At 40.4% G+C, this 21,730-nt stretch overlaps 1 protein-coding gene across 1 annotated transcript; it reads right to left on the reverse strand.

The window, feature by feature from the left end:
• Nucleotides 1-348: 348 nt before the first annotated feature.
• On the reverse strand, nucleotides 349-18,866 carry LOC115177647 (golgin subfamily A member 6-like protein 22). Its single transcript, XM_029738582.1, has 3 exons — nucleotides 18,371-18,866; nucleotides 1,989-2,694; nucleotides 349-522 (listed from the first exon to the last, which is right to left on the reverse strand). Exons 1-2 carry the CDS (start codon nucleotides 18,597-18,599, stop codon nucleotides 2,063-2,065), a joined length of 861 nt encoding a protein of 286 aa, XP_029594442.1. The 5' UTR covers nucleotides 18,600-18,866; the 3' UTR covers nucleotides 349-522; nucleotides 1,989-2,062.
• Nucleotides 18,867-21,730: the final 2,864 nt, after the last annotated feature.

The raw sequence follows: 21,730 nt of genomic DNA on the forward strand, positions 1-21,730 counted from the left end.
ATGACTTAAATGTAAATGTAAACTTTATCGAGCAAAACATACATGTATTGTGTAACATGAAGTCCTATGAGTGCCATCTGATGACGATCAAAGGTTAGTGCTTAATTTTAGCTGTATTTCTGGTTTTTGTGACGCCTCCCCTTGCTTGGAAAATGGCTGTGTGGTTTTTCTTGTCAAGGTGATGTGCTAACATAATCTAATGCTATGCTTTCGCCGTAAAGCCTTTTTGAAATCGGACAATGTGGTTGGATTAAGGAGAAGTGTATCTTTAAAATGGGATATAATAGTTGTATGTTTGAGAAATTTGAATTATGAGATTTTTGTTGTTTTGAATTTGGCGCCCTGCTATTTCACTGGCTGTTGAATAGTGTGTCCCGCAGGTGGGCCGGTCACGTCCCACATACCCCAGAGAGGTTAATACATGAACTAATGAATAAAGGGGTCTAAGTTCGAGCAAGGCATATATATCATTACTTTAAAAATCCCCAAATGTATGGAACAATCACAGATTGCTCCTTTAACCTCTACGGGCCACGGGGGCAGTATTGAGAATTTTGAAAAAAATATGTGCCCATTTTTAACTGCCTCCTACACCAACTCAGAAGCTAGGATATGCATATTATTAACACATTCGGATAGAAAACACTCTGAATTTTCTAAAACAGTTTGAATGGTGTCTGTAAGTATAACAAAACTCATATTGCAGGCAGAAACCTGAGAAAAATAGATAAAAAAAAAAGAGAATTTTGTGGCTGTACTATTTAGTGTCATTGTTTTAAAGATACCACAGTGAGAAAGGATTCAGTTCGCAACTCCTACTGCTTCCACTAGATGTCAACGATCTTTAGAAAGTTGTTTGAAGCATCTGTGATAAATACACACCGAATTAGAAAGCTTACAAGTTGACACGTCATCACTTCATTTTTTGCGCCTGCGCATGAATCTGAGAAGAGTGCCTTTGTCATTATCGTTTATTCTAGACACTTGATAGGTTGTGTGAAAATATTACTGATGTTTACTGATGTTTCACGTTAAAAATGGAACAAAAGATTAGTGCTAAACAACGTTTGACATGTTTAAACAAACGTAAATAGATTATTTACTAGGTTTTCTTTAGTTTTTCGACGTGACTTTACACTGCCCACCTCATTTTGTGGGAGCCTACTGAACGCTAACTATTTGGACATAAATTATGAACTTTGTCAAAAGAAACCACATTTGTTCTGGACCTGGGATCTCTGGCAGCGCCTTCTGATGGAGATAATCAAAGGTAAGGGGATATTTAGAATGTTATTATCGATATTAGATGATGCTAATGCTAACGGTATAGCTTAGCTTAGCTTAGCATATAGCTTATTGTTGTTAGCATAGTACCCAGTTTATACAAAATGTGATTTCCCAGTAAAGTTATTTTGAGATCTGGCCCTTCGGTAGCAATTACGAGATGATAATATATTATTCTTTGAATGACAATATTATAATTTACCAATGTTTTCGAATAGTAATTCCGTGATTTGTAATGCTGGATTCACTGGGTGCATTCGAGCCGAAAAAAATTCTGAATTTCACCGCGACTGTAAATGCTGTTTTTGGATATAAATATGAACTTGATGGAACTAAAAATGCATGTATTGTATAACATAATGTCCTATGAGTGTCATCTGATGCAGATTGTCAAAGGTAAGTGCATAATTCTAGCTAGTTTTCTGTCTGTTGATGCCCTTCTTTGAATTGGCTAAACATTACACGCAGCTATTGTCAATGTACTCTCCTCACATAACCTAACTTTATGCATTCTCCGTAATGCCTCTGAAAATCGGACAGCGTGGTTAGATTTAGGAGATATATCTTTCAAATGGAGGAAAATAGTTGATTATTTGATTTTTTGAAATGATTACTCTTGCAGTTTTGAATTCCCCGCCATGGTCACATGACAATGAATCCCAATACCGGGATAAGATCGGGATAAGATCCTCAACAGGTTTAACAATTCCTACAGTACTGAACAACATATTCATGTGTAGAACTTCAGTAGAATTCCCCTTTAAAACCACACATTAGTTCAAGAACTGCATAGTTTGTGCCCCTGTTTAAGACGGTATTCACTGGTGTTAATCGGATCTTCAGGCTCCTCATCATCTCCGTCTTCTTTTACTCCCAAAACGTCTTTCTCTTTTGAGATATCCTCCTCTTCCACTCCAAAAGGTTCTTCCATTATAACATCCTCTTTTATTGAGATAGCCTCCTCTTCCTCTTTTACTCCAAAAAGTTCTTTCTCTTCTTTCACTGTAAAATCCTCTTCTTTTTTCAATGTGATAGCCTCCTCTTCCTCCTTTTTAATTCTGAAAGCGTCTACCACCTCCTCTTCCATTATGACAGCCTCTACCCCCGCTTCCTTTCTCATCCCAAAAGGCTCGTTCACTTCTTGGACTGTAACATCCTCTTCCTCCTTTTTCATTCTGAAAGCTTCTACCTCCTCTTCCACTGTGACAGCCTCTATCCCCTCTTCCACTCCAAAAGGTTCTTTCTCTTCTTTCACTGTAACATAATTTTCTTCTTTCAATGTGATAGCCTCCTCTTCTTCCGTTTTCACTCTGAAAGCTTCTTCCTCTTCTTTCACTGTAATATCCTCCTCTTCTTTTACGACAATGTTAAGACCCAGAGCTTCTTTCTCCATCCAGCAGAGCTTCTGTTCTGTAGCAGGGGGGGAATAACTTAGTGAACTCATGGTCGGGGATGCTAGCTAGCTAGCTAGTTAGCATTTGCGACTAGCCTGGTGCTGGTATACCTTTTTTGACAAATTGGTAAATTTTTACAAGCAAATGACTTTTACGTTAATACGTACACATAATTGTCTTTAAAACACGGATTAATATACACAAGAATGGTCTAAAGAGCTTCAATGTTTCGCTTTTATGTTGACTAGCAAGCTACCGAAATGGTTGAATAAGTGGCCTTGTTGGTCGTTGAAGAAGCGTCCAGTCCCGTCCACTAGATTATACGTCACGCAAGAAGTACCACATGAAAGACTCACATCGCCATCTGTTGACTGGAGTGCGTAACGCAGTTTCGACAAATAATCATGACATTGTTTATTCTAGCAAACTATTTCAAAATAAGTAATTTAAAAACAACCAGTTTGAAAAAGGATCTTGTCAAACATTTTTAAAAAAACAGTTTGTGTAGAGGGGGGTCATCTTAAAAGTAGAGAGCCTGTACCAATCCCAAAATCATCCCCTAAAACCTATGCCCTTGTGGACATCTGAGGGGGATTTGATTCGTATAAGATTGACCCACTTTATGACAACAGTTTTTTTTTAATGGACCCTTGAAGCTGACCCTTTGTTTTAATCTGAGATTAATTGCTGCTCTGGAATGTCTCCTGTTGTCATATTTCAAGAACACAGTAAAAAATGTGCGGTTGAAAGTCTGACTGTCTCTATTATCATTCAGTAGGCCCCATAGAATTATATGGTCACTCCCAGTAAGGTCAACTTTGAGTGATTGATATCCCAGGCTTATATGCGCTGTGCTCAGGAGCCTGGGGACAAGGTGTCTGTGTATTGACCATGTTGAGTGGTTAATGTGTGGTCTATCTATGGTCAGAGGGAGCTGGGGTGCAGACGGTGAGAGGAGGTGGAGAGGACGGTCGGAGTGGAGAGAGTGAGGACGGTGGGAGTGGAGGTGGTGGTGTTGTTTGGGGTGGAGAGGACTGTGGGAGTGGAGAGAGTGAGGACAGTGGGAGTGGAGGTGGTGGAGAGGACTGTGGGCGTGTTTGGAGTGGAAAGGACAGTGGTGGAGGTGTTTGTGGTGGAGAGGACTGTGGACTCAGCGGAGGACATCCCAGCCACTTGGCAGTGTGGCACTGCTACTTCCTACCTGACGGGTAAGATGACATCACTGCTAATTATACAATCAATCAATCAATCAAACTTAAATGTAAATTACATGGTTATTATATATGGCCCTTTTTTATTTTATTTGTATTTTTTTTACATCAGTCGTTGTCACAAAGTGCTTTTACAGTAACCCGGCCAACACCAGAGAATCCCAGGACATACAGGGCACCACTGCTGCTGCCATCTCGTTTTCCCTGTGTGATGTCATATCCTGTTCCTGTTTAGGCACCTAGCCTGCCGAGTGCCGATGGGCTCTTCCGTCAACATGAGGCTCCTGCTGCTCCCGCCCCTAATACACCCACACACAATTAGGAATGCTCCCCTATTTCCATGTTTGTGTGTATGAGTGTTGTGTGCCAGAGAAGAGGAGTCTGGTATGGGGGGGGAGGACATATTAGTGTTTCCCTACACCCTACCATTACCCCCTACTGTCACCTTAACCCCCTTACTGTTAAACCACAAAAGCGACATTGCTTTTGTTGAATAAACCTGGGTCAATGTGGCTAAGTTTTACCAGGTATACTAATAGAAAACAAAATATCTTATACACTAAGGACCCGGGGAAGAGTTGCAGGGTAGAGGAGGACAGAAGAATGTGCCTATTTGAAGGATAGATTAAAAAAAAAATGTAACTCATGACGTAATGCTAGAAAAGGTTGAAGACCCCTGCTCCAGGGCAGAAAGGTTGGAGACCCCTGCTCCAGGGCAGAAAGGTTGGAGACCCCTGCTCCAGGGCAGAAAGGTTGGAGACCCCTGCTCCAGGGCAGAAAGGTTGGAGACCCCTGCTCCAGGGCAGAAAGGTTGGAGACCCCTGCTCCAGGGCAGAAAGGTTGGAGACCCCTGCTCCAGGGCAGAAAGGTTGAAGACCCCTGCTCCAGGGCAGAAAGGTTGGAGACCCCTGCTCCAGGGCAGAAAGGTTGGAGACCCCTGCTCCAGGGCAGAAAGGTTGAAGACCCCTGCTCCAGGGCAGAAAGGTTGGAGACCCCTGCTCCAGGGCAGAAAGGTTGGAGACCCCTGCTCTAGGGCAGAAAGGTTGGAGACCCCTGCTCTAGGGCAGAAAGGTTGGAGACCCCTGCTCCAGGGCAGAAAGGTTGGAGACCCCTGCTCCAGGGCAGAAAGGTTGGAGACCCCTGCTCCAGGGCAGAAAGGTTGGAAACCCCTGAAGAATGGGTCTCGGGTCTCTGGTTGGCTTTTAGTGTATTGATGTGTATAGTTGTTGTAACCACAGGGCTGATCTATAAAAAGAGATCTTGGGTCTGTAAATGCTAAAGAAATAAAAATGTGTATAGTTGTTGTATCCACAGGGCTAATCTATTAAAGAGACCTTGGTCTGTAAATGCTAAAGAAATAAAAAAGTATTGATGTGTATAGTTTTTGTAACTACAGGGCCATCTATAAAATATACCTTGGTCTCAGCATGACTAAAGGTTAAATAAAAATAAAAAATACAACAACAAATCGGTGTCCTCAGTCCTGGTACCTTCAGTCTGGCGTCAGACCAGATATAAGACTGATATAAGAACATTCCAGAACATTCAGTATCAACTCAAGTGACCATTAGCCCATACACAATTAAAGTGTCACACTTAAGATCTGTGGAAATAATGTATATTACAGACAGGGAAAACATAGAAATAAGCTAAGCCTTGTGTTAATTACTCTTAACTGAATATAAACTGCATTCATCTTAAATGTCCCCAATACAGCTTGATTTTGTTTTCTGTTGCAAAACATTTCACTATGGTGTGCACTAATGAATATGACCCTGAATTAAATCTCCCCATGATAAAATTGTCTTCCTGTGAGGTTGAATCCAAATCAGATCCCTCGACCTGAGGTCAAGTTTATTACTATGACAAAGACAAACTGTGCGACTGTCACGCCCTGATCCGTTTCACCAGTCTTTGTGATTGTCTCCACCCCCCTCCAGGTGTTGCCCATCTTCCCCATTATCCCCTGTGTATTTATACCTGTGTTCTCTGTTTGTCTGTTACCAGTTCTTTTTGTTTCATCAAGCCTACCAGCGGTTTTCCCTCTGCTCCTGTCACTATTGTTCCTGTTTTCACCTTTCTGCCCGCCCTGCCGGCACCTTTGCCCCACTACTCTGGATTAACGACCCCTGCCTGCCTTGACCTGTCATTTGCCTGCCCTTGTTGCTGAAATAAACATTGTTACTTCGACAGTCTGCATTTGGGTCTTACCTTAAACGTGATAGCGACAGCTAAAAGGGGTAGCTTAGTGAGCTCATGATGGAGTGTGAGCTAGCTAGCATTTGCGTCTGCTCATTTATACAGCCAGCTAGCTAACAAACGTAAATGTGAAATTAAATGGGGTAACTAGTATATACGATGGAAGTGTGTTAAACACAGTGGCTAATATATACGGAAAGCGTTCTAAAGAGGTACAATGTTTTGGTCATGTTGACTAGCTGTTCTTGTTGAAGTATTGAAATTCACACAAAATAATGTTAACGTTCTCGGAACTATTTGAGAACATTCCCAATGTCAAACCATTCAGAGAACGTGACCAAACATTTAATTAAATATAATCATGTTTGAACTTTTAGGAAACGTTCTGTTACAGTAATGAAATACCAAGAAAATTATTTCGTCAAGTTCCTTAAATACGCGGAGAATATTCCAAAGCCAATCAACTATACTGCACCATTCCCAGAACGTTGTGGAAAGTTTGAATGCAAAATAACCTTAAGATGGCCACGCTCTTAGAAACATATTGTTCTCAGAACTTTGTTTTATCTTGGAAATGTCCATTGTTATCCACACAGATTCCAGGATGGTAAGAGGTAACAGAAAGCATTGTAATCCAGGTGAGGTGTAACAGCTTCCAATCAATCAAATGTATTTATAAGCCCTTTTTACATCAGCCGATATTACAAAGTGCTGTACAGAAACCCAGCCTAAAACCCCAAACAGCAAGCAATGCAGATGTAGATGTAGAAGCACGGTATCCAAGTGATAAAGTTGGCAAAAAGGGCAAATCCCAAAGTAAAAAAAAAGCATAAAAATAGCAGTTTGTCAAAGTAAAATCTGTCTGACTCTAGCTAATGTTACCTGACCATCGCTCCAGCTAGCTAACCTTCACCAGGCTAGTTAAGGGCCACGGGCCACCAACAAGTGACGTTAGTTAGACAGGGATCTTATATTAAAAGACACCAAGCATTGAGCTAAAGCTAGCAAGAAAAAAGAAAAATAACTTCTGTCAGTTGAAAGATAATGCTGGGCTTACCGGTGATGTTGTACAAAACGATTTAAGTCAATAATTCATTTTGTGGAAATCCATGTCAATGGTCTTTCATAGATAAACTGACTTGCAAAGTCATTTGACTAAGTTTCTGATAAGGGCTGGGTTTAGTTCATTTGTAACCATCTACAAACATACTCCACGTGTGAGCTTATTACTTCCTGTTCATGACCTGTTGCTACAGTGGTTTACTTCTGTCTGCAATGCTGGATGGGCTGATGGTGAAACGGGGAGAAAGAAAAAATATATATATATTTGATCTGAGTTCGGTAGCGATTAGCAAAGCCACTCTGACTGCCACCCAAGTGCTGCGAACTTGCTTTCATGTCGGGGGTTGTTGTTGGACGGCCCAGAGCCTGTGGGCTGTGCCAGAGACTGGGGGGAACGTGAGGTGTGCTCACTCAATTCATTCATATTTTTTAAAAGGAGCTAAACATCTCAATTCATCCATATTTATAAAAGGAGACATGTTGCTGTTCAGAAGTTGGAACTAGAGGTACATTTCCACTGTAGAACCGCAATGACAAACATTTTGTGACAATTGCCTTCGTTTGTGGCACTAATTGTTTTCTTGGTCTGTTATCTTTACAGGACCATACTATTCCCTTAAAGCCTGTACATATTGAATGCAAATGTTAACAATAGAGCAACCGCGTCACTGGTAAATGGCACTTGAGAGTGCTCGAGTAATGGCACACACAGATGAACACAACACACACAGCCGGAGTTGAAAAATTACCATGTAATCGCACAGAGCATACACATTCAAACTGACATATTGGTAGTCTACAATCAAACCAATGTATTTCATATTCAATGTCTTGAGATTTAAAAATACAAACTACACTTTCGTCAAATGGGATAAAAAGTATATAAAACGGTTCATTCTGAACATCAGTGAACTACATCACTAGACACAGGTTTCTTCATTATTCATTTAAAAAAAAAACATTTACCAGGCAAGTTAATTAAGAAAAAAATCTTATTTACAATGACTTCTCTCCTGTGTGTAAATGCATCTCTACTGTGTGTAAAGGCTTCTCTACTGTGTGTGTTCTTTTATGTGATTTCAGGTAATCTAACCGGGTAAAACTCTTTCCGCACAGGGAGCAGTGGTAAGGCTTCTCTCCAGTGTGTATTCTCTTATGTTTTTTCAGACAACTTGATTGAGAAAAACTCTTTCCACAAACAGAGCATTGATAAGGCTTCTCCCCTGTGTGTGTTCTTGTATGGGATTTCAGGTGGGTTGACTGGGTAAAACTCTTTCCGCACAGGGAGCAGAGGAAAAGCTTCTCTCCAGGTTTTTCTCCTGTATGTATTTTTTCATGCTCTTTCAGGTACTTTGCTAAGGAAAATCTCTTTCCACACTGGGAGCAATGGTAGGGCTTTTCTTCTGTGTGCGTCCTCTCATGCTGTTTTAGGATCCCTAACTTGGTAAACCGCTTTTCACACTGAGAGCAGTGGAAAGGTTTTTCTCCCGTGTGTACTATTTTATGTTCTTTCAGGTGTGCTAACCGGGTAAAAGCCTTTTCACACTGAGAGCATTGGTAAGGCTTCTCGCCTGTGTGTATTATTTGATGTTGTTTTAGATTCTGTAACCAGGTAAAACACTGTCCACACTGGGAGCATTTGTGAGGCTTCTCTCCTGTATGTATCCTCTCATGTTTCTTTAGGTCCCCTAACTGGTTAAAGCTCTTTCCACAGTAGGAACAGTGATTTCGTCTTGCTGGTTCGGACGTCTCTGGCTGTGGTTCCTCTGAGTCTGGTCTCTCTCCTGCCAAAGACAGAGTGTTTATTTAAAGTGGAACTGACAGCATTTTAACTAATTTGCAGATATGAAACAAACAGACAATCATAAATCAGTCAAAATTATAAAATTCCCAGTTTATGCTACAAAACCAACTTTAAGAGGTTTTTAAAAATAGATTATATATGACTCAACATTCTGTGACATACACTAAGGCATTGTTGGCAGAACAGATGGATACAGTTCAATGCATGAATAATATAATTCACCAATATATTTCTTAGTAGTCCAAAAAATATTGCTCTCAGGTTGTAAATCACAGCTGGCCTGGTACATTGTTTGCTGCCTCCATTCGGGATGCACTGTTTCAGTTTCAATGACTCAATATTTTGGACAAAAACAGACACATGTAACTAAGGCTGGGAATGTCAATACAATCAGACTAGCAAGGGCAATGATCACAAGTCAGTCATGTGGCTAATGGGCTAGCGTTTCTATTTAGGTAGCAAGCTAAAAACATGGAGCTAGCTAATAGGAGGATGTCATGTGATGTCATTGGAGGAGTAGGTGAGTGACTGACTTTTCCCCCTCATTTAGTTTTTGTGGCTACACAGCTAGAGATGCAGGAGTCATTTGGTTAGCTAGCAAGAACTCTCGTCTGAGTGTACCAGAGCGCAGAATAACTGATGAATTTATAAACGCGAAACACCTGTTGAATGAAATATATATATATGAACCTTTATTTAACTAGGCAAGTCAGTTAAGAACAAATTCTTATTTACAATGATGTCCTACATCGGCCAAACCCGGACGACGCTGGGCCAATTGTGCACCGCCCTATGAGACTCCCAATCTTGCCGATGTCAGTAAACATTGTTAAAAGTTACACTGGGGTTGATATCCTTGCCCTGTTTTTTTACTGCAGTTATTCGCCCCCTTGATTGCTGAATCATTAACCTGACGATGATATCTGGTACTATCCCCAAGGTTTGGAAGGTGGCCCATGTACTCCCCTTAACCTGACGAAGATATCTGGTACTATCCCCAAGGTTTGGAAGGTGGCCCATGTACTCCCCTTAACCTGACGAAGATATCTGGTACTATCCCCAAGGTTTGGAAGGCGGCCCATGTACTCCCCTTAACCTGACGAAGATATCTGATACTATCCCCAAGATTCTTTGCACATGACAAAAGCCTATGGAATTTTTTTTTGCTTCTAAATTCTGTTTGTGTGCCAAAAGTGAAGAGCAAATGTTTCTTAGTGAAGAAGAAAAACCCATTGAGAACCACATCTATTATTTATACTACATTATATTAAAGTTAAAATGACAGAGGTTTGTTTCTTGTGTTCTATCAATTATTATCTGGAATAGCCTGCCATAGAACCTGAGGGGAGATGAAACTTCTAAAACTTTAAAAAAGACCTTCAAAACATTTTTAGATTTGCTTTTCCTCAAGGTGCTTTTCAGTTGATGTGATTCTTAGTTTTTTTTATGTTTATCTTGTGTAGTAAATTTTTCAGCTTTTATCATTCATACTTTTTTTCATCCTGTAAAGCACATTGCGTTGCATTCCATGTCTGAAACGTGCTGTACAAATAAAGCTTGATTTGATCAAAACCCTTTCCATGTTTTACCCACAGAAATAGAATGAATAGAACAGACATGACCATTCAAGTCAGTGATGTCATAATGAGTAAACTGGCAGCCATTGCAAGTGTATCATTGCAGGTAGTAAAAGCAGGAAGTTTTCCCTTCAATCTGTGCTGTGATTTGTTGAGTTAAATTGTGTGATTTGTTGAGCCTTCCACTCTCCCCACGTAAAGCCAGGGCAGGCCTGCTCCCCTCCCCCGGCTAAAGCGTCACAATACCACGCAGCTGTTGTTAGTGTACCCATGAGTTGACCAGTGAAATTGCCAGGTTTGGAGGTTCCGAGTCCCTTCTACTCATTCTCGTTTGATGGTTTGACCTGTGTCTCTGACTGCCTGGCTGTGACTGAGATTACCGTAGTCATTATTACCCCCTTTTTTTGTGATTACGATCTTGTCTCATTGCTGCAACTCCCAAACAGTCTCGTCCCCCCAAAACATGAGGGACTGTGGGACTGGAATAGAACCCCATGCTGTAGTGACACCGCAACACCGCGATGCAGTGCCTTAGACCGCTGCGCCACTCGGGAGGCCCCCAATACTGTCATTTTTAACACAGCAGTCACCCTATTTCCTGTAGTCTCAAAATGACAAAAACATTTTCTTCATGTAATAAAGTTATTTTTATAATTCAAATGGAACACACTTTGTTAACAACATATTGTCATTTAAATAAGTTTACTAGGTATACCTGGATGCACACATAGGGCTGTTGCGGTGACCAAATTACTGCCACACCGGTGTACAGCAATGCCGTCTGGGGAACGCGCACCCCCAGGGGTACAGCAATGCCGTCTGGGGTACGCGCACCCCCAGGGGTACAGCAATGCCGTCTGGGGTACGCGCATCCCCAGGGGTACAGCAATGCTGTCTGGGGTACGCGCACCCCCAGGGGTACAGCAATGCCGTCTGAGGTACGGCAAATAAAATGTGATTCACGTTTTTATTTTTTATTTAAAAAAAAAATACAAAAATGGAAAATGTTCTTCACATTTTCAAACAGTCCATTTAGTAAGGCGTCCATAGACACACATATCAGCTCTACTGGTAGTACTGCTACTACCAGCAGTACTACACCTGCTACTACCAGCAGTACTACACCTGCTACTACCAGCAGTACTACACCTGCTACTACCAGCAGTACTACACCTGCTACTACCAGCAGTACTACACCTGCACCTGTCGACAACACAAGTTGTTCTGCTTCCACGAGCACATCCAATGCTAGCATCAGTAATTCTACATGTGTTGTTAGCCCAGCTAGCATGGACACTGACAGTTGTGAATCTGATGCAGCCGAAGAGCTACTGCCCCCTTACCCGGGAAAGCACGGAACAACAGACAGGGATGTTGGACCATCGAAGAGGCGCAAATATAATAACTACATTGATTTGGAATTTCACTTATATTGGGAGTAGTGCATTTTCCTGGGTACTATCTCACAACTAAATGAAATCTTCACTCTTGCACAGACTTTTAGAAACAAAACAAGACAATTTGAAAAATAAGCCACAGGAGTTTTCTGAGCGAGAATTAAGACGACTTTCGAGTAGTAAGACATTGGATGGATGAGTCAACAGACGTGGCGGGCCTGGCACAGCTACTGATATATGTCCGTTAGGTTTATGGGGGGGTCAATTAAGGAAGATATGCTCTTCTGAAAACCACTGGACACCAGGACAACAGGAGAGGATATTTTTAAAGTAATGGACTTCGGTGGTCAAGATGTGTTGGTATCTGTACTGATTGCGCAAAAGCCATGACTGGGAGACATAGTGGAGTGGTAATGCGCGCGCAAGCAGTTGCTGCCGACGCCACTTGGGTACACTGCAGCATCCAACAAGAGGCTCTTGCTGACAAAGGAATGCCTGACAGCTTGAAAGACGTTTTGGACACCAGAGTGAAAATGGTTAACTTTGATAATAAGGATCCGCCCCTTATTTTCAATTTTCGCCTAAAATGACATACCCAAATCTAACAGCCTGTAGCGCAGGCATTGAAGCAAGGATATATATTTTCTTGATACCATTTGAAAGGAAACACTTAAGTGTGTGGAAATGTGAAATGAATGTAAGAGAATATAACACATTAGATTTTGTAAAAGAAAATACAAAGAAAATAACAACCGTTTTTTGTACCATCATCTTTGAAATGCAAGAGAAAGGCCATAATGTATTATTCTAGCCCAGGCCACAAGATAGCAACAGTGTATGTGCAAAGTTTTAGACTGATCCAATGAACCATTGCATTTCTGTAAAAAATAAATGTATCAAGAAAGCCCAAATGTGCCTAATTGGTTTATTAATAACTTTAAGTTCATAACAGTGCACTCTCCTCAAACAATAGCATGGTATTACTTCACAATTGGACAGATCAGTTAGCTTACATTTTTGTTAATCTTTCTGCCAATATCAGATGTGTGTGTGTCCTGGGAAATGTTCTTGTTACTTACAACCTCATGCTAATCGCATTAGCCTACGTTAGCTCAAACGTCTCGTGGGGGACACACCAATCCTGAAGAAGTTAAAGCAAGGCCCCTGAACTCTTGTGCATTTTCTGCGCTATGCAATGATATGGCAGCGACCATGTAACGCTTTTACAACATACAGAAAGAAGTACGCTGTTATCAAGGGGCAAAGTATCGACACGTTTGAGGGATGAGCTTAAAGTTCTTTAATGATCATAATTTTCCCTTGTCTGACCGCTTGCATGTTGACGAGTTTCTCACACGACTGGTGTATCTGGGTGATGTTCTGAATAATCTGAATCTAGGATTACAGAGACTCTCCGCAACTATATTCAATGTGCTGGACAAAATTTTAGGCTATAATTCAGAAGTTGGAGCTCTTCTCTGTCTGCATTAACAAGGACAACACACAGGTCTTTCCATCATTGTATGATTTTTGTGTGTGCAAATGAACTCAAGCTTACGGACAATGTCAAATGTGATATAGCGAAGCACCTGAGTGAGTTGGGTGCACAATTACGCAGGTACTTTCCCGAAACGAATGACACAAGCAACAGGATTTGTTATCCCTTTCAAGCCCTACCTCCAGTCCACTTACCGATATCTGAACAAGACAGCCTCATCGAAATTGCAACAAGCGGTTCTTGAAAATGTTATTTAAAATCAGAAGCCACTGCCAGATTTTTGGATTGGGCTGCGCTCAGAGTATCCTGCCTTGGAAATCGAGCTGTTAAGACACTGATGCCCTTTGCAACCACGTACCTATGTGAGAGTGGATTCTCAGCCCTCACTAGCATGAAAACTAAATACAGGCACAAACTGTGCGTGGAAAATTCTTGGACCTGTAACCAAAAGGTTGCAAGATCGAATCCCCGAACTGACAAGGTAAAAATCTGTCGTTCTGCCCCTGCCCCCTCATGTAGCCTAGCTGATAGGCCTATATCTTTTAATAAGGTTTGTATCACAACTAAAGTGGACAAATAACACATTAATCCGCTTTACAAAGGGTGTAGAGCGTAACCGGCATTAATAAGCAGCGCCATTATTAAAAATAGTTTTTATAATAAAAGCATTACATGCATGCATTTGCGGTCACTTTTGATAATGGTGTTTTCCGCAAACGGAACATGTGTGCTTATAGCCTACTACCATGTGCGCATTGCTGCGCTTATAATGTGAAGAAATAGCCTAATAGTTCATCAACATATTAAGCTAAAAGTTCTGATCTGTTTTGCGTCACCCACGTTGCATAAAAAACTTTTTTTGATGCTAGTGCTTGTATTAATTTTGGATCTATCGCATCCCTGTCCCAGGCTGCAGAGAATAGGTCAACTTTTATACTATGGGGGATAGTAGATAAATACATCCCTCACTGAGGGGGCGTGTGGTTGGGCATGTTTTGCACTGGGTGAAAATTGACTGCAATCGTTTTGGAACCCCAAAGCGAGGTCGGCTCAAAACAAAGTGACATAGAGCATGTGGAGCAATGAGTAGGATTTGTTTTTTTCTCTCCACATGCCTTCCCAAAGAAAACTAGTTAGAAAAGAAGTTGTATGTTTTTGGATGATGTACCATGCTGCCTTGTTGACAGATTACTGTTCTATTTGAGGTCGTTCCTCCCTCCCTGCTTTCGACCTGATGACATGACTGGCCTTTACAGCACTTTGTGACATCAGCTGATTGATTGATGACATGACTGGCCTTTGATTATGCTGAGCCACGGTGCACCAGACAAACACGCTCCATTGCTTTAAGCCACACCCGCACCCTGGCACACCCACCAAACAGAGCAAACATACCTCAAAGTCTGTTCAAGAACGTTTTGGTAAACTTGTCGTTCAGCACAAACCGTTCCCCAACGTAACAAACGTTAAAGCGAACTGAACGCACCCCTTCTCTATTCAATGTGGGAGGTGTAACTATTTTGGAGCTGACAAATCCAAAAGTAGCTCCCAGTGTTATAGAGTAGTACAGTATAATACCCATAAAACCTAGCGGTCAAACAAGGAAATGGTTCCATCATTCATTTTTCCCATAAGGGATTTTAGTAACACTAAGGCTTACTCTGGAGTGATGTTTTGACAAGATGGCTTTTATCAATATATTCGCCTGTATTTACCCCCTAAAAATGTTATGCTAATTAGCTGCTAATGTGGCTATCACAAATAACTACAAATTAGGGATGCACGATATATCGGTGAACATATCGGAATCAGACGATATAATCTAAAAATGCCAACATCAGCCCCGATGTCTAGTTTAACGCCGATGTGCAAAACCGATGCCAAAGCTGACGTCCATACCGATATAACGTAGGTACATGATGTAATGACGACACATAAAATGTCGCGCTACACAGCATTCCTAAACTAGCCCACAATGTCTGCTGTGTGGATCGAGCAGTCATCAAGTCGAGCAGTCATTTGAAAGAGTAACAAAATTCCAGCGAGACAACTCAAAGGCAAAATCCATTAAAGCCAAGATAATGGAATTCATTGCCCTCGACAAGCAACCGTTCTCTGTCGTGGGTGATGTTGGCTTTCACCGACTGGTCGAGCACTGGTACACACTACCAAGTGCGCTATTTTTCAGATGTTGCCCTACCGGAGTTACACAGTAATAGCATCACTGCTATTAGCTTCATGACATACATACCATGGAACGCCGTTTGGGTCTTTGCGTGTCAAAAAAGATACAGTAGCACTGTCAAAGCTGTACATAAAAATCTGCATACAAGCAAACACCGGCCACAAACGATGTGTTTACAATACCGAGTTGGTAATAAAGCATCATTGTTCGACCGCAACTACTGGGGTAGCCAGCTTTAGCTTTGTACCTAGCTTGCACCAATACAACCAGCCTGAAAACAATGACCAGTAGAATCTGCAGTCATTTTCATTATTCTTAGCAATGATTTAGGAATCCTTGTGAGTAAGTATTAGCTAGATAGCCACTTGTTGTTCTACTATTGAAACTGAACTTCAGTTCATGAAAATAAATAGCTAGCCAGCTACTTAAAACCTCTTACTGACCCCTTCAGGATAGGGGGCAGTATTTTCATATTCGGATGAAATACGTGCCCATATTAAACTGTCTCCTACTCAAACTCAGAAGCTAGGATATGCATATTATTATTAGATTTGGATAGAAAACACTCTGAAGTTTCTAAAACTGTTTGAATGATGTCTGTGAGTAAAACAGAACTCACATGGCAGGCAAACACCTGACAAAATACTACCAGGAAGTGGAAATCTGATGCGTGGACTCTTTGCAAGTCATTGCCTATCGAACACACAGTGACGTGGTAATCATTGTGCCCTTCCTAAGGCTTCCACTAGATGTCAACAGTCTTTAGAAAGTTGTTTGAGGCATCTACGATGAACAGAGACCAAATGAGAAGGCTGGGAAGTTGTAGACCCAGGGAAGGACATCAGTTCATTGGCGCGCGTTCACGTGAGGAGGTAGCTCTGTTCCAAAACGTTTTTCAAGACACTGGGACCGTCCGGTTGGAATATTACTGAATTTTTCACGTTCTAAAGGCCCTAAAGATTGATGCTTTACAACGTTTGACATGTTTCAACGAACGTAAATAGATTTTTTTTTTTTAACTTTTCGTTCCGCTTCCTACATTTGGAGTAGCTGAACTGAACGCGCGAACAACAAGGAGCTATTTGGACATAAATTATGGAGTTTATCTAACAGAACAACATTTATTGTCGACCTGGGATTCCTGGAAGTGCCTTCTGATGAAGATCAAAGGTAAGTGAATATTTCTAATGTAATGTATGATTTTAGATGACTCCAAGATGGCGGGTATCTGTATAGCCTAGTGTATTTTTCTGAGCGCAGTACTCAGATTATTGCAAAGTATGCTTTCCCAGTAAAGTTATTTTTAAATCTGTCACAGCGGTTGCATAAAGGAGATGTTCATCTATAATTCTTTGAATGACAGTTTAATATTTTATCAACGTTTATGACGAGTATTTTTGTAAATTGTAGTGCTGATTCACCGACAGTATTGGAGGCAAAATATTTTCTGAACGTCACGCGCCAATGTAAAATTCTGTTTTTATATATAAATATGAACTTTATCGAACAAAAAATGCATGTATTGTGTAACATGATGTCCTAGGAGTGTCATCTGATGAAGATCGTCAAAGGTTAGTGCTTCATTTAGCTGTGTTTTGGGTTTTTGTGATGCATGTAGTTGCTTTGAAAATGGCTGTGTGGTTATTTGTGTCGATGTACTCTCCTAACATAATGTAATGTTTTACTTTCGCTGTAAAGCCTTTTTGAAATCGGACAATGTGGTTCGATTCAGGAGAAGTGTATCTATAAAATGGTGTAACATAGTCCTATGTTTGAGAAATTGAAATTATTAGATTTGTGGTTTTGAATGTGGCGCTCTGATTTTTCACAAACTCGGTGTCAGTAAGAAGTTTTAACCCTGTTGCCCAAAGCTAAAGTTATAAGCAGACAGCTAGCTTCATCTGGCTAGTGAGGCTCGACCAGACTGGGTTATGTGTTGTGAAGCTGGCCACAATAAGGATTAGGCAGAAGAGTGGAATTTTCGGTTAGCCTTCAAAATAAAAGTATGTCATTGACAGTGATGCAAATGACTATAAAATATTTGAATTAGGCCAAACTTGTATTTTGAAGGCTAACAGCATAGTCCACTATTGTGTCTAATCCTTATTGTGGCTAGCTTCACATAGATGGGTGCGACCACCATTAATCAAATAAGAACTGTCTTATAGATTAGGGTTATTTTAGATGACACCTTGCTATGTAGTTAGCTAGCTAACTATAGCTACTGAAACAGATTGTCGTTTTGCTATGTTTTTGGGGAAGAACATTGTTTGCATCCATGAGCTAGTTAGCTTTTTTTAATGACCAGCACTGTAGGTGCGCGAGACACCTTCACCAGCATCATAGCATCGATGAATCGTTGTGACATATGAAATTCGAGCGATCATGTAATCAATGTGTAATAACTACGTAAAAAAATGAATGAAAGCGTTAAATTATTATGTGACGTGCCGTCATATTCAGGTCATGATTGGTCAACAAGCTTAATTGACACGTCAAATCGTGTTAAATAGTATATTTTTTGACACTGAAGACCCAAATGGATGGTCAGTCCTTGTATTCATAGCTATTTTATGGAATTTGACAGTTGTTACATATCGGTGTCTCCAGCACCCAACCTTTAGCTGTTCACCATAACGAGTGTCATGGCGGCCATTTTGTTGTTGTTTGAATCACGGATTTCCACTTCGAAAATCCACATCAGTTCAACAAATTGGCAGAGTTTGTGCTCCTGTTTTTAAGATAGTAACATTACTCACGGCTGTTAATCAGATCTCCAGTCTCATACTCTTCTTCCTCGTCCTCCTCTTTCATTGTGACAGTAATCTCTTCCTCATCTTTCACTCTGGAAGTTTCTTCATCGCCTTTCACTGTGACATCCTCCTCTTCCTCTTCTTCTTTCACGACAATATTAAGCCACATACCCTGTTTCTCAGTCCAGCAGACATCCTCTTCTTTAACAGGCGGGGAGTAGTTTAGTGAGCTCATGGTCCGGAATGTTATTAAGATAGCCAACTTAGATAGTTAGCATAAGCGACTAGCCTAATGCTAATTTAACCAGTTACCTACAATATGAAGCGGGGGATAACTAGTAGACACGACAGACGTGTGCTTAAAACACAGTGATTAATATACACCGAAAACGTCTAAATAGCTCAAATGTTTCAGCTATATTGGTTAGCAAGCTATCTAAGCGACTGATTAGCTGTCGTTGTAGAAGCGGTGTCCCGTCCACTAGATTATACGTCACACTTTGCAGCTTCGCCTGTAAAACTCATATCGCCATCTGCTGACTGGAGTAGATAATGCAGTTAACGGAAATATTTATTTTATTTTCAGAAAATACGTTTATTTTTCATTTATTTCATTTGCGTTTACACAGGCAACCCAATTCTGCATTTTTCCCCCCCACTAATTGGTCTTTTGATCTTTTCAAATCAGATACTTTTCAGATCAAAATACCAATGAGTGAAAAAAAGTCTGAACCAGCCAATTTCTCCTTCATGGTGTAACAATACATTATGTAGATGTATAGTACAGGTCAAAAGTTTGGACATACCTACTCATTCAAGGGTCTTTCTTTACTTTTTGTTTTCTACATTTTAGAATAATAGTGAAGACATCAAAACTATGAAATAACACATATGGAATCATGTAGTAAGCAAAAAAGCGTATATCAAAATATATTTGAGATTCTTCAAAGTAGCCACCCTTTGCCTTAATGACAGTTTTGCACACTCTTGGCATTCTCTCAACCAGCTTCATGGGGAATGCTTTTCCAAGAGTCTTGAAGGATTTCCCACATATGCTGAGCACTTGTTGGCTGCTTTTCCTTCACTCTGCGGTCCAACTCATCCCAAACCATCTCAATTGGGTTGAGGTTGGGTAATTGTGGAGGCCAGGTCATCTGATGCAGCACTCCAACACTCTCCTTCTTGGTCAAATAGCCCTTACACAGCATGGAGGTGTGTTTTGGGTCATTGTCCTGTTGAAAAACAAATGATAGTCCCACTAAGCTCAAACCAGATGGGATGGCATATCGCTGCAGAATGCTGAGGTAGCAATGCTGGTTAACTGTGCCTCAAATTCGAAATAAATCACTGACAATGTCACCTGCAAAGCACGCCCATACCATCACACCTCCTCCATGCTTCACAGTGGGAACCACACATGCGGAGATCATCCGTTCACCTACTATGCGTCTCACAAAGACACGGCTGTTGGAACCAAAAATCTCAAATTTGGACTCATCAGACCAAAGGACAGATTTCCACTGGTCTAATGTCAATTGCTCGTGTTTCTTCGCCCAAGCAAGTCTCTTCATCTTATTGGTGTCCTTTAGTCGTGTTTTTTTGCAGCAATTCGACCATGAAGGCCTGATTCACACAGTCTCCTCTGAACAGTTGATGTTAAGATGTGTCTGTTCCTTGAACACTGTGAAGCATTTATTTGGGCTACAAATGCTGAGGCTGGTAACTCTTATGAACTTATACTCTGCAACAGAGGTAACTCTGGGTCCTTTCCTGTGGCGGTCCTCATGAAAGCCAGTTTCATTATAGAGCTTGACGGTTTTTGCGACTGCACTTGAAAAAAAGTTGCCTGACCTTCATGTCTTAAAGTAATGATGGACTGTCGTTTCTCTTTGCTAATTTGAGCTGTTCTTGCCATTATATTATGGACTTGGTCTTTTACCAAATAGGGCTATCTTCTGTGTACCACCCCTACCTTGTCACAACACAACTGATTGTCTCAAATGCATTAAGAAGGAAAGAAATTCCACAAATTAACTTTTAACAAGGCACACCTGTTAATAATTGAAAGGCATTCCAGGAGACTACGTCATGAAGCTGGTTGAGAGAATGCCAAGAGTGTGCAAAGCTGTAATCAAGGCAAAGGTGGCTACTAAGAATCTCAAATCTAAAATATATTTTGATTTGTTTAACACTTTTTTGGTTACTACATGTTTTGTATGTGTTATTTCATAGTTTTGATATCTTCACTATTATTCTACAATGTAGACCATCTACAATGACTGGTACTGTATATAATGAACAGACTAGGTCTTTACTGCTCCTAGATGGTGTAACAATACATCATGTAGATGTATATAATGAACAGACTAGGTCTATACTGCTCCTACATGGTGTAACAATACATCATGTAGATGTATATATAAAGTAACGTCCACTAGTGGCATTCCACATACTATTCAGACAAAAATGTATTGGATTAATCCAATCTTTTTCACAAATCCGCACAGGTTTTCTCTGACATGGTGAAATGATACTGATGGAAACATTCATGAGGTAGTAAATGTTTTTAATAATACTGATAGGAATATTCACGAGGTAGTAAATGTTTTTAATGTCAACAACGTATCAATGTTATCCTCAGAACAACACCATCACATTTTCATACACGTCTAGCTTGATGACTAGTACACAAATTAACTCAATTAAACAACTACATTCAAGAGGTTTTCAAGGTTAAAATTAACATTTTTAAATATCTTGTATTCAATCAATCAAATCCATAATCAAAATAAATTACACAATTTAAAAGAGGGCTGAACATACTGATTTTGAGACTAACCTGGATAAATAACACTAGGAAAGGTTTATCATTGAGACTAACTAAGGTATTAGAAATTCATCAAAACACAATCATGTTGAAGTAAAGATCCAACAGGGTCTAAAATGTACTTTTTGGGGTCCACCAGCGACTGTGGCAGGTAGATAAAAAAAAAAGATATACAAACCACTCAGATTTTTTACCAGGCCAAAAATGGCTTAAACTACACCAACAAAACACAGAAAAACGGATGAACATGCTTTGTAATGTTTCTAAAAGAATAAATGTATTATTAGTAAGAAGTAATGTGGTATATTGTTAAATAAAATAAAAAGTGACCTGAGTCCATTTAGTCATCGTGTTATTGCTTATATACAATATAAGCATTCAGAATGTATTCAGACCCTTTCACTTTTTCCACATTTTGTTTACGTCACAGCCTTGTTATAAATTCGATAAAACGATCTGTTTAATGAAATGAGAAAACAGATACCACAAGCAGCCAGGTCTGTAACAATGCTCCCTAAAAGCACGACTTCCATACGGAA

The sequence above is a fragment of the Salmo trutta genome, chromosome 38 (assembly GCF_901001165.1).
Source record: "Salmo trutta chromosome 38, fSalTru1.1, whole genome shotgun sequence".
NCBI lineage: Eukaryota > Metazoa > Chordata > Actinopteri > Salmoniformes > Salmonidae > Salmo > Salmo trutta.